Source organism: Erinaceus europaeus, chromosome 14 (genome assembly GCF_950295315.1).
Source record: "Erinaceus europaeus chromosome 14, mEriEur2.1, whole genome shotgun sequence".
Classification (NCBI taxonomy): domain Eukaryota; kingdom Metazoa; phylum Chordata; class Mammalia; order Eulipotyphla; family Erinaceidae; genus Erinaceus; species Erinaceus europaeus.
The window spans coordinates 44,276,276-44,289,570 of record NC_080175.1 but is presented as its reverse complement, the minus strand read 5'-3'; the positions used below and the strand labels follow the sequence as shown (position 1 = coordinate 44,289,570).

General features: G+C 47.6%; 1 protein-coding gene across 4 annotated transcripts in view; it reads left to right on the top strand.

Annotated features, from left to right (window-relative positions):
* Positions 1 to 11,108, top strand: part of NARF (nuclear prelamin A recognition factor) — a 32,871-nt gene extending 21,763 nt beyond the window's left edge. For 3 of the 4 annotated variants that reach the window (XM_016188754.2, XM_060171695.1, XM_007524451.3), the window contains 6 exons: positions 1,809 to 1,927; positions 3,544 to 3,670; positions 5,926 to 5,989; positions 7,421 to 7,555; positions 7,759 to 7,916; positions 9,141 to 11,108. In XM_016188754.2, coding sequence (XP_016044240.1) covers positions 1,809 to 1,927; positions 3,544 to 3,670; positions 5,926 to 5,989; positions 7,421 to 7,555; positions 7,759 to 7,916; positions 9,141 to 9,385 — 848 coding nt within the window. In that variant the 3' untranslated portion in view covers positions 9,386 to 11,108. The remainder of the gene's footprint in view (positions 1 to 1,808; positions 1,928 to 3,543; positions 3,671 to 5,925; positions 5,990 to 7,420; positions 7,556 to 7,758; positions 7,917 to 9,140) is intronic. The other variant, XM_060171696.1, reaches the window with a different exon arrangement.
* Positions 11,109 to 13,295: the final 2,187 nt, after the last annotated feature.

Below are 13,295 nucleotides of genomic sequence, written 5' to 3'. Positions count from 1 at the left end.
ATTTTTATTTGGGGAAGGTCATCCTCTTTGACCAAGTGTGCAGCATTGAGAGGGATTTACATGAAGCAGTGAGGGAGGAAAAGGGACGTTCACCTAACCAGCCAGATCACCCTCACATCCAAGTTTCTTTATTTTTTAACACTTCTTTTTAATTTAATTTGATTATTATTGGATAGAGATAGAAAGAACTTGAAAGGGGAGGGGGAGATAGAGAGACACCTATAGTCCTACTTCACCGCTTGTGAAGCATTTTTGCATAGAAAAACATAGAAAAGGGGGCTGGGGTAGATAGCATAATGGTTATGCAAAGAGACTTTCATGCCTGAGGCTCCAAAGCCCCAGGTTCAATCCCCCACACCACAATAAGCCAGAGCTGTGCAGTGCTCTCGTGTTTTTCTTTGTGTCTTCTCTCTCTGCATCTCTCTCAAAAACAAAATAAATAAAATAATTTAAAAATAATTTTTAAAAGGGACCAGGCAGTGGTCACCTAGTTAAGCACACGCACTATAGTGTGCAAGGTCCTGGGTTAAGCCCCTGGTCCCCACCTGTAGGGGGAAAGCTTCTTGAGTGGTATATCAGGGCTGCAGGTGTCTCTCTGTCTCTCTCCATCTCTACCTCCCCTTCCCCTCAATATCTCTCTGTCTCTGTCCAATAGTAAATAAATAAAGTTTAAAAAATAATAATTAAAAAAAAAGAACACATAAAAGGAGCCAGGCAATGGCATACCTGGTTGACTGCACACAATATAGTGCAAGGACCTGGGTTCAAGCCCCTGTCTCTACCTACAGCAAGCAGTGAAACAGGGCTGCTGGTATCTCTCTTTCCCTCTCTCCCTCTTCTGCCTTTCCCTTCCTTCTCAACGTATCTCTGTCTTTTGTTATTTATCCAAAATAAATAAATGATATTTACAAATGAAACAGTAAAACAGAATAAATACATCATGACTTTTCTGAAAGCCCAAATGGTTATATGTTGTAATGTGGTAAACTTTCGTGTGTCAGGTATAAGCTTTACTAAAAATTATAGCATAAAGAATGTGGTGACAGAGAGCCAGGTGGTGGTACACCAGGTTAAGCATACATAGTACAAAGCACAAGGACTGGCACAAGGATCCTGGTTCAGGCCCCCAGCTCCCCACCTGCAGGGGGGTGTCCTCACAAGTGGTGAAGCATGTCTGCAGGTGTCTGTCTTTCTCTCACCCTCTCTGTCTTCCCCTCCTCTCTCAATTTCTCTCTGTCCTATGCAACAATAACAGCAACAACAACAATGGGGGAAAAATGGCCACCAGGATCAGTGGACTTGTAATGCGAGCACCAAGCCCCAGCGATAACCCTGGAGGGAAAGAAAAAAAAAAAAAAGAATGTGCTGACACTGAGGGGCAGGAGTGTCTACTTCACTGTGTGTGTGGAGTTGAGTTCGAGTCCCTGGCACTGCATGGAGTGGGAGCACCAAGCACCAAGTTCATAGGGGCAGTGCTCCTTGCTGACAGGAAGAGGTTGTAACTCCTAAGCTTCTCTTCTTTTGAAAGGAGCCACCATCCTGCCCTCCTCCCTGGCTTAGGCCCAGTGGGAGCCCACATTCCTAGCAGATCTGTGACCTTTGCACCTGACATTCCTGTGTCCTGAGCTGCTAAGAATAGAGGAGGGTTGTCAGGAGGGTTTGCTGTGTGCTCCCAGTAGGGCGGGCCTAAAGAAGCTGCACCTAGAGGCTGCCTGTCTTAGCGCACTGATGGCTCACAGGAGTCGGTGTCCCTAGTGCAGGACAAGAAGCAGCCGTAGGAGCTGATACAGCACCCATTCTCTCCCCAGGTTGGGTCCGCTATGCTGAGCGGGTGCTGGGGCACCCAGTCACCCCCCACCTCTGCACCGCCAAGTCCCCCCAGCAGATCATGGGCTCTTTGGTGAAAGATTATTTTGCAAGACGGCAGGTAAGCCAACCCTTTCCCCCAGAGCAGTGTGTAGCCAGAGTTGAGCCTCCGGGTAAGATGGTTGAGTTTTTGCCAGGGAGGGGATCCCTCAGGGTATCAGAACTTCTCAGCCCCCGTCAGTAGAAAGCACCCCTCCCTGCTAAAGGGTTCTGTGAGCCTCACCCCTCCACACACACACACACTGGCCTTCCTGTTAGACCACACCAGTCCCAGCAAGTAGCCACTGCTATAGCCATACACCTGGAAGTACCCATTGCCTTTTGCACATCCACAGTGGCCAGGATCCCCTCCTATGGGTGGCCTTCTATCGTTAGCTGGACGTCATGCTGACCCACTCCAGGCCCCTCTTAGCCCCAGCATGCAGCCCTTGGTTTTGTTACTTCCAGCAGCCTCCAGTCTGAGTCATTCACAGCTGCCATAACTGTGTCCTGACTTCCCCCCACCTCCACCTGTTGTCCCTTACCTATAAGGGGTCCCCTGCTTCCTTGGGCCCCATGTGTCCTCAACTGACTTGAAGTCCCTCCAGGGGACTGAGTCCAGCATGCAGAGGCAGTCTTGTAGATATACCGAAGTGAATGCTTCCTTCCTGCTTGGTTGGCCTGGGATGTCTGCCAGCAAGCAGGTGATGCACATTGTGTCAGCTACTGTGTGTGTTCAGTATGGGGACAGGAGAAAATGGAGGAATTGACATCATGGCACTCAACTCCACCATGTGGGGGAAATGAGGTGTTTCTCAGCCAGGTGTACATCAGAGGTGCTGTGACAAGGAGCCATGATAAGTATCCTCTTAGGACCTCACACCCAAAAGTCACTGATTCCATCTCAGCTGTGAGCAGCAAGAAAGGCTATACAGGGGAGTCGGGCTGTAGCGCAGCAGGTTAAGCGCAGGTGGCGCTAAGCATAAGGACCCGCATAAGGATCCTGGTTCAAGCCCTGGCTCCCCACCTGTAGGGGTGTCGCTTCACAAGCGGTGAAACAGGTCTGCAGGTGTCTATCTTTCTCTCCCTCTCTCTGTCTTCCCCCTCCCCTCTTCATTTCTCTCTGTCCTATCCAACAACAATGACAACAATAATAACTACAACAATAAAACAACAAGGGCAACAAAAGGGAATAAATAAATAAAAATAAATATATATATAAAAAAGAGGCTATCCAGGAAGATGGGAAACTTAAGGGAACCTTTGCACGAACCAGCCAACCCTCAGTGATGGTCTGTCACTTCTTTCCAAACATGGCACAGGCTCAGTGACACAGGCCAGGCTCCTCAGTTTCCTCACTAGTTCCTCGGAGTCTCCCAACTCGGCCTTGTGGACTTTTGGACAGACCCATTTTGAGCCAGATAAGAGGTGTTGCTTTGGCCACCTGGGGGAGGGGCACACTTGGAGTAGACATATGACCCTTGAGAGAGGGGCTGGGTCCCAGGGAAGGCGCACCTCTGAAAAGGTGCACGCATGCGCGCGCGCGCACGTGCACACACACACACACACACACACACACACACACGACATAGGCATGGGACTGCAACACTCAGCTGCTTCAGTTAATAGCTCAGTAGTAGAACATTAACTGCAGTTACTGCTCCTCAGCCTCAGACTCAGGTTTGCTTTTCCTCATAGAACCTGTCTCCAGACAAGATTTTTCATGTCATTGTGGCTCCTTGCTATGACAAGAAACTGGAGGCGCTTGGAGAAGACTTCACAGCTCTGCATGGCTCCCGGGGTGCTGACTGCGTACTCACCTCAGGTGAGAGGTGGGTGGAAGCACTGCTTAGCAGGGACAGCCCTCCTGGCACCTTTATGCTCATGGGAGAGTCACTCATAGCCAGGAATGCATCCTGACAAGGCAGATCAACATTCAGGAGCTCATGGAGGGAGAAATATTTGCTCCAGCATGTTCACAGGTGTCTCAGGTATAGCTGAGGCTTGTGAGCTGACATAGAGTCTCACTTTTCTGGCAGGTTTTCTCGGGGATCCTGGTGTAAAAAGAAAGATCAAAATGGTCCTTCTAGTGGGTGGTCTTCCCTGGAGAGGCACAGCAGGCTCTAGTGGGGTATGGAGATGAGTCCCTGAAAAAGTCTGGGCTGTTCTTATAGCTTAAGTCTGTAAAAATCCAAGTGCTAGGGGCCGGGAGATGGCATAGTGAATTAAGCGCACAAGGTGCAAAGCACAAGGACCAGCGTAAGGATCCCAGTTCCAGTTCCCAGATCCCCACCTGCAGGGGGTTGCTTCACAAGTGGTGACGCAGGTCTGCAGGTGTCTTTCCCTCCCTCTCTCTGTCTACCCCTCCTCTCTCCATTTCTCTCTGTTCTATCCAACAACAATGACAGCAACAATAATAACAACAATAGTGATAAACAACAAGGACAACAAAAGGGAAAAAATAATGTCTAGGAGCAGTGGATTTGTAGTGCAGGCACCAAGCCCCAGCAATAACCCTGGAGACAAAAAAAAAGTGTAAGTTAAAAAAATAATAATAAAATAAATTTTAAAAAATTCAAGCACTCTAGGGTTGGGCAGTGGCACATTCAGTAGAGTATGCAGTTGCAAAGATCCAGGTTCAAGTCTCCAGTCCCCATCCATATGGAGCGGGGAGCTTCATGAGTGGTGAAGCAGGTTGCTGGGGGCTGTGGATTCATCATATAGCCATGAGCCATAGTGATAACCATAGTGGCAACAGACATTTAAAATTTTAATATTTTAAATTAAAATTTAAAAATTAAAAGGGGGTGGTCTGGGAGATGGCGCATCGGACTCTCAAGCAGGAGGTCCTGAGTTCAATCCCCAGCAGCATAAGTACCAGAGTGATACCTGGTTCTTTCTCTCTCCTCCTATGTTTCTCATTAATAAATAAATAAAATCTTTTAAAAAAATTAAAAGAGGGTGTCCCTAAGAGTGTCAGGCTGGTTCTCAGGGCCAGAGACTGCCCTTAGTGGGCGCCTCTGATCTAAAAACCAGCATGTAGATGCCTCCAAACGACATCCACACAGTGCAGACTCCTGAGAGCAGTGTGATGAGGGTGGACAGCCACTAGTCATCGGATCCTCCACCACCAGGAGTGGGGCTCTGGGCCCTCTGCTTAAGCAGCAGTTTCACAAGGACCACATGCAGTGATGGGGTTTCTGAGTGCAGTCATTGGTTTTCAGTGGTTTCCATGCATGCTCACAGGTGTCTCAGGCACACCTGAGGCTTGTGAGCTGACATAGAGTTTCACTTTTCTGGCAGGTTTTCTCGGGGATCCTGGTATAAAGGAAAAGGTGAAAATGGTCCTTCTAGTTGATGCCATTGCAGAAAACCATACTTCATATTATGTACCCTGTGTGCTGTTTGATCATCCTGTCTTTGTGAGGCTGTTATATACAGACTTTCCACTCGGGAAGCACACTGAACTGGGCTGGCACAATAGCTCACCTGACTACAGTGCTGCTTTGCTGGGGACTCAGGGTCTCACTCTCCTTTTCTCTTTCTCTGCCTTTCTGCTTCTTTAGCTTAAAAAAATTTACTGTTATTTACAAAAAGCCATCATGATTTTAAGGACAGAAAGTGAAAGCAGGCCTCTCTCTTACATCTAAATATGTTTCATTGTAAGCTGGTTCCTACATTTATAGTGGGATTTCTAAGGTTACCTTCCCTTAGAATTCCATAGGGAAAGGAAACCAACACCAGAAACATTTTCATGTTTTACTTATTTATTCATGAGAAATTATAGGAGATAAAGAGAGAAAGAACCAGATATCACTCTGGTACATGTGCTGCCAGAGATTGAACTCAGGACCTCATGCTTGAGAGTCTAATGCCTTATCCACTGTACCACCTCCCGGACCACCAGAAACAACTCTTGAGGAAGTGATATGCTATTTATTTAAGGAGGAAAAGGGAACAGAACATCACTCTGGAATATGTGGTGCCAGGGAAGACCTCAAGAACCTCTCACATGCAGGTCTTGCGCCCTCCCTCCCAGCTGCCTTTCCAGCACAATTTATGCCTCTTACCTGTCTGCAGGTGAAATCATTCAGATCATGGAGCGGAGTGATCTCTCAGTGAAAGAAGCTTCTGTGGACACTCTGTGAGTGACTTCTGCAGGAAGGGGTCCTTGTGGGTGGGACCTCCCATGCCCCATGATCTCACGCTTGGCATACCAGCCACTTAAAGCCCAGAGCCGTGATGTGAAGCAGTGCCTGCCTCTTCAGGAAACTCGGCAAGTCCCTTCAACTGCATTGGCTGCCTTCCCAGCTCTTGAATCAGATTTGGGCAGAACCTGGTTTGGGGATACCCTTTACAGGGGCTCCAGGGACACAGGTCTGATGGTCCGTGGGCCATGAGATGCACTTTGGCCCCTCTCTGTGTTGAGTCTGTCAGGAATGAAGCAGTGCTCTCTGCTCCTTTTGCATCCCAGACAGCAAGCTGAGTTTCTGCTGCAGGAAGGGGCCAGCACTCCCATATGGCTCTGGACACTGCCCAGAGCACGTATGTTTGCAGATCTTCTGGGGACTGAGGTTCACAGAATCTAAGCAACTCTAATGCCTGCTGTCCAGATAACACCTCTGTTGGAACCTGGCTGGCCCAGAGCCCCTCATTCCCTCAAGTCTCCAGCTGAGATGTGGGGACATCTCAGGGTTCTGATGAGCATACCCTGACACATGGGCAGCCCTTGTGGAGTTACAGATGGGCAGCACTGAGCAGAATTCTGCAGTTGAGATTCAGTCACAAATGTGGTTTTATAGTGCTCATTAAAACACTAATAAAGACATTGTCATTTAAAGGACCTGGGTTCAATCCCCCAGTCCCCACCTGTGAAGGGAAGCTTCAATGAAAGGTGAAGCAGTGCTGCAGGAGCCTCTTTCTCCCTGTCTTCCCCTCCCCTCTCAACATCTCTCTGTCCTATAAAAATAAGAAAGAGGGGGCCAGATGATGACGCACCTGGTTAAGCAATCATTATAGTAAGTATACAAGGACCTAGGTTCAAACCCCTGGTCCCCACCTACAAGGGGAAAGCTTTATGAGTGGTGAAGCAGGGCTGCAGATGTCTCTCTGTTTCTCTCTCTGTCTCCTCCTCCCCTCTCAACTTTTCTCTGTCTCTACCCAATAATAAATAAACAAAAATAAGAAAGAAAAAAAAAGGGGGATAAAAGGAAAAAATGTCTGCCTGAGTGGTGGATTAGGGGTATAGACACTGAGCCCCAGTGACAATGCTGGTAACAATAAAAAATAAGATAAAACAATCTCAGAGGAAAAAAATTACTCAAAGGACTGGGAGACAGCAAATGGTTCTACAAAAAGACCTTCATGCCTGAGGCTCTGAGCTCCCAGGTTCAATGCCAAGTACCACCATAAGCTAGAACTGAGCAGTGTGCTGGTAAAACAAAACAAAACAAAAAACCCTCAAATAAAAATGTGCTCATGACATGTTTGTAAAGGTTTTCACATGACAGCCTGGGGTCATGAAGCTCTTTGGAAGTTGATTTTAATTCTCACTGAATTTTCTCTGCCTGGTGAGGTTTGGAGACTTGGAGGAGGAACTGAGGCGACACGATGGGACCAGCTCTGATGGATACCTGGCACATGTATTCAGACACGCAGCCAAGGAGCTATTCAACAAGGATGTAAGGGAGGTCACTTATCGAACCCTGAGGTCAGCACCTGCGTGTGTGTTGGGGTGGGGACTGTCCTACCTATGGCATATGTGCCAGTAAAGATTAAAAAGCCTTTTTTGGGGGGGAGGGGGCAGGAAGAGTATTATTCACAGACATACCATGTTGACATTCCAAAAGTAGGTTGAAATGATCGTGACCCACAGAGGGACTCTTTAAATCAAAGTCTGTTTTCTTTGTGTAGAAACAAAGACTTCCAGGAAGTCACCCTTGAAAAGGATGGAGAGGTCCTATTGCGCTTTGCTGCTGCCTATGGCTTCCGAAACATCCAGAATGTGGTCCTAAAACTGAAGAGGGGAAAGTTCCCATACCACTTCGTGGAGGTTCTTGCCTGTCCTAGGGGTAAGACACTGCAGTGTAGCTGGATGAGCCTCCTCCAAAGCCTCCTGAGAAGCAGGCCTTCCTTGGGCACCCCAAGCTCACCTTCAGTGGCTTTTCAGGAGCCTGAGCCCTCCCCTGGTGACTATGATGTGACAGTCCCTCTCCTGTCATACCCACATAGTAGGAAAAGAGCACACAGTTGAGCTTTCCTAAGAAATGCACCAAGGGGGGAGTCGGGCGGTAGTGCAGCAGGTTAAGCGCAGGTGGTGCAAAGCGTTAATAGACCGGTGTAAGGATCTCGGTTCGAGCCCCCGGCTCCCTACCTGCAGGGGAGTCGCTTCACAGGCAGTGAAGCAGGTCTGCAGGTGTTTATCTTTCTGTCTTCCTCTCTGTCTTCCCCTCCTCACTCCATTTCTCTCTGTCCTATCCAACAATGATGACATCAATAACAACATTAACTACAATAATAAAACAAGGGCAACAAAAGGGAAAAATAAATATTAAAAAAAAGATGCCTGGGGGGGGGTGGGTGTGCATAGCATAATAGTTATGCAAAGAAATTCTCATGCCTGAGGCTCCAAAGTCCCAGGTTCTATCACTACAAGCCAGTGCTGAGCAGTGCTCTGGTAAAAAAAAAAAAAAGGATAAAGAAAGAAAAGAAGGAATGCCCCAGGAGCAGCAGGGGATTTAGCTCAGTGAATAGAGCACAGGACTTGCATGCATGAGGCCCCAAGCTCAGTTCTCAGTAGTACATATATCAGAGAGACGCTCTGGTATCCCATCCTCTCTCTCTCTCTTCCCTCCCTCCGTCTCTAAAAATGAATGTTTTTTATTTAAAACAAAAATTCTGGGGGGCAGAAGTGGGGCTCACCTAATAGAGCACCCCCCCCTCCATGCTCAAAGACCTGAGTTCAAGTCCTGGTACAATATAGGAGTACCACAGCACCAAGGGAAGCTGCATGAAGGGTAGAGTAGTGCTCTTTTGGTGTGTCTCTCTCTCTGTCTCTGTCTCTATACCTACATATATAGTGGATGTCTGTATCAGTCCACATCAGGAAGGAGGGGGTGACATTGTCATGGAGGTGCTCAGTTAAAAACAGCAGGGAGGTAGTTCCAGGTGGAGAATTGGAGCAATGGAAGCTCTAATGCTGCTTTCCTGTGGCAGAGCTGTCTTCCCAGTAAGGCAGAAGTATCCCTCAGCTTGCTCGTGCAGAGGAAAAAACAGGCTCCCTGCTTGTCTTTTAGGGTGCTTGAATGGCAAAGGCCAAGCCCAAACAGAAGATGGACATGCAGACAAGGCTCTGCTGCAGCAGATGGAAGCCATCTACACAGACATCCCCGTGCGGCCCCCGGAAAGCAGTGCCCACATGCAGAAGCTGTACCAGGAGTGGCTGGATGGGGCTGACTCCCCCCGAGTCCAGGAAGCCCTGCATACTGCACACCAGGACCCAGTGTATCCTGTTAGCAACCTGTTAGACATCAAGTGGTAATGGTGGAGAAAACAGAGGCCATCAGGGGGCGCCACTGAGTAGAGGCAAGGGACACTCGAAGGAGACAACTTGGCCTTTCTGTTATTGCCTTGTTGTTTTTTTTTTTTTTTTCCAGAATTCTCCACTGCCCTGTTGTGGGTGGCACTTTCATTCAGTTGAACGTGGTGCTATCGTGTGTGTGTGTGTGTGTGTGTGTGTGTGTGTGTGTGTGTGTGTGTGTGTGTGTGTTTGTGTGTGTGTGTGTGTAATATTTTAATGTGAGAGTAGGATTGCGCCATTTGAGTATATTCATCCTAATTTTCAAAAATTCTCAAAGAACAAGAATGGAGACAGGCTGCTTGCTGTCTCTGGGCTAAAAAAGAAAAAAAAAACATCCACAATATGTCTATAAAGAATTAAAACTCCAGAAGTTCTGATTCACATGCCTCTGAGATACTGAGAGAGAAAGGTGGGGGAAGGAAGGGAGAGAATGGAGGCAGGGAGCCAGGTATGGAGTTTGGACTGGCAGTTCACAACCTCAATTTGGCTTTTTTTTAAACCCACTTATGCTACTCTTGAAAAATTGTTTTAGCCAGATATGAATAAACTACCAACCTTGGCAATCAAAGACTTATAAGGCAAATCTGGGTTTCCTACTTTTCTTAAGAGTCCCAAGTTGGTTTTTTACTTTATTTTGGGGGGGTTGTGAGAGGGTGCAGGGGCTGGCGCATCTGTTGAGCACATACTTTACTGTGTGCAAGAACCAGCATTCAAACCCCTAGTCCCCACCTATGGGGGGGAAGCTTCATAAATGGTTCACAAGTGTCTCTCTTTCACCTATCCCCCCCTTCCTTCTTGATTTGTTTCTATCAAAAATAAAATGTTTTTTAAGTAATAGTTTTTAACTTTGGCAGCTGGGGAAACAGCTCAGCTAGTAGAGCACAGGACTTGAATGCCAAAGGTTCCTGGTTCAGGTCCCAGTCCACATATACTAGAGCAGTGCTCTGCACATGTGTGCAAGCATGCACATACTCTCTCCTATGTATCTCCTGAAAAAAATATCTGTAAAACAAATCTAGCACAGTGAGCACACTCCTCACTGCCAGCAGGCAGTGGCAGACCTGTGTGACTATAGCCCTATAACTTCTAAACTCCCACTCTTACTTGGTGTGGGAGCTGACAAGAGTGACAGATCTACAGATAGAAGGGGTTGATGGCCCTCCCTGGGGAAGGTCAATGCCTTTCCACCCTGAAGTGTGTGAAGCAGCTTTCTCAATGCCCCCCCCCCCAACACACACACACACACACACACACACACACACAGTCCTCACACATATCTGGCCAGTTAGTTACTCAGCTACATGGGATGCTCCTATGAGTTTGTTTTAAAGGAAAAGCAGTAGTTTACCCACAATCAATCAATTACACAGAAAGAGCTAGCACACCACAGGAAATCTCTAGACCTCTGAAACCATGGCAGACTGTGAAATGAAAGACCTCCTTGATTCAGCCTCGAGTTGGATTTTTTAAGCACTTGGATGCTCTTCAGCTGTGTGATGTTCTTGGCCCCTCAGTACTTAGCGCCTCAGCACAGTGGATCCTCTATATTGACTAGCATATCTTAGCCTGTATACTCTGGGCTAATAACTGGATATATTGTGTTAAATTGTTTTTTTCTTTGCTTTCAACCTGTATACTGTCCTCTATGGTAAATGATTATGGAATAAACAGTTGTCTGAGTGTGGAGCTGTATGAGCCTACATGCATCTACTCAGCCAGGGCCATCGAGTGTTGAGAGAGATCTCCCCCACACACAGGCCCTGGGGCCTGGTCCAAAGCTCTGTCTCCTTCCAGGAACTTTCACAGGCCTACAAGTGGGAAGAGCCTGCTCTAGCTACAACTAAGACCTCAAGTGCTGTGATGTGGGCCCATCTGGAGTCACTGCATGGAGGAGCATTAGAAGGAACAGTCAGCTTGGGGGTGGCCCTGTGCTTGTACTGGAGTGGCCCTCACTGTGTGGGGTCTGTTAGAAAGAGGCTGGTCCTGGGGGGGGGTATAGAGTGCATAATGGTTATGCAAAGAGACTCATGCCTGAGGCTCTAAAGTCTCAGGTTCAACCCCCCACATAAGCCCCCCAACATAAGCCAGAGTTGATCAGAGCTCTGGTTAAAAAAGGGGGGGGAGGAGGTGGTAGTGCAGCAGGTTAAGTGCAAGTGGCAGCACAGCGGGATAAGTGCAGGTGGCATAAAGCCCAAGCACCAGCATAAGGATCTGGGTTCGAGCTCCCGGCTCCCCACCTGCAGGGGGTCACTTCACAAGTGGTGAAGTAGGTCTGCAGGTGTCTGTCTTTCCCTCCCCTCTCTGTCTTCCCCTCCTCGCTCCATTTCTCTCTGTCCTATGCAACAATGACTACAACAATAAAACAACAAAGGCAACAAAAGAGAATATTTTTTAAAGGGGGGGCATGGGCGGTAGTGCAGCGAGTTAAGCGCACATGGCGCAAAGCTCAAGGACTGAGTAAGGATCCTGGTTCAACCCCTGGCTCCCCACCTGCAGGGAAATCCCTTCACAGGTGGTGAAGCAGCTCTGCAGATGTTTTTCTCCCTCTGTCTTCCCATCCTCTCTTGATTTCTCTCTGTCCTATTCAACAACGACAGCAATAACAATAATAATAACACTGATAAACAACAAGGGTAACAAAAGGGAATCCATTGCCTCTAAGAGCAATGGATTCATAGTGCAGGCACTGAGCCCTAGCAATAACCCTGGAGGCAACAATAATAATGATAATATAAATATATATATATTTTTTTACCAGCTCTAGCTTATGGTGGTGCTATGGCTTATAGGATTGAACCTGGGACTTGATGGAGCCTCAGGCCTGCAAGTCTGTTTGCATAATCATTATGGTATCTACCCCCACCCTATAATTTTTTTTTTAAATGGCTGGTCCTTAGGGCCAGGTTGTGGCGCATATGGTTAAGGGCACATGATAACAAATGCGCAATGACCTGGGTTTGAGCCCCCAGTCTCCACATGCAGGGGGAAAGCTTTATAAGCAGTTGAAGCAGTGTTATAGGTATCTATCTGTATTCTCTTATCACCCCCTTCCTCTTGATTTCTGGTTATCTCTATCAAATATAACATGTTTTAAATTTTTTTTTAAAAAAGAGGCTGGTCCTTTGTCAGGGTAGTGGACATTTTATGAGTGGATTTTATGCTTATCATCATCTGGGCTCTACTCTTCACAGTAGCTCTGGGCCACTTTTTATTATTTTTTTTATTATCTTTATTTTGTTTGATGGAAATGGCCAGAAATCAAGAGGGAAGGGGGTGATAGACACCTGCAACACTACTTCACCACTTGCAAAGCTTTCTCCCTGCAGGTGGGGACCAGGGACTTGAATCTGGGTCCTTGCGCACTGCAATGCGTGCGCTCAACCAGGTGCGCCACCACCTGGCCGCGGGTTGGTCAGGTTTTTATTTAAGACATTGCAGCTGTGCATTGCAGCTGTGCGTCCTCAGTGACGCTACAGCGTGTGCCTTCCACCACGACAGAGCGACTGTCAATGTCATCATAGCACGTGTGCCGGGTCGCATGGACAGCGCACATGGGCTGCCCTTCACATCCCGACTTCCGTGTGGAAGCGCCTGGTCCCCCTTTATGCATTTAGCCCATCCCCAAGTGAAGCCGAATAGTGCCCGCCGCAGAAAGCCAAACATGCTCACATCCACTTTTTTCTTTCCTTATCTTTCACTTCCTCTCTTTTCCTTTTCGAGAGACAGGCAAAGAGACGACAGCATTGAAGCTTCTTTCAATGCAGTGGAGGTCAGGCAGGAACCTGCCTCCTGCACTTGGCAAAAGGAACGCACTATCCAACTGAGCTACATTCTTAATTTCTTTCTTTTTTTCTTTCTTTCTTTCTTTCTT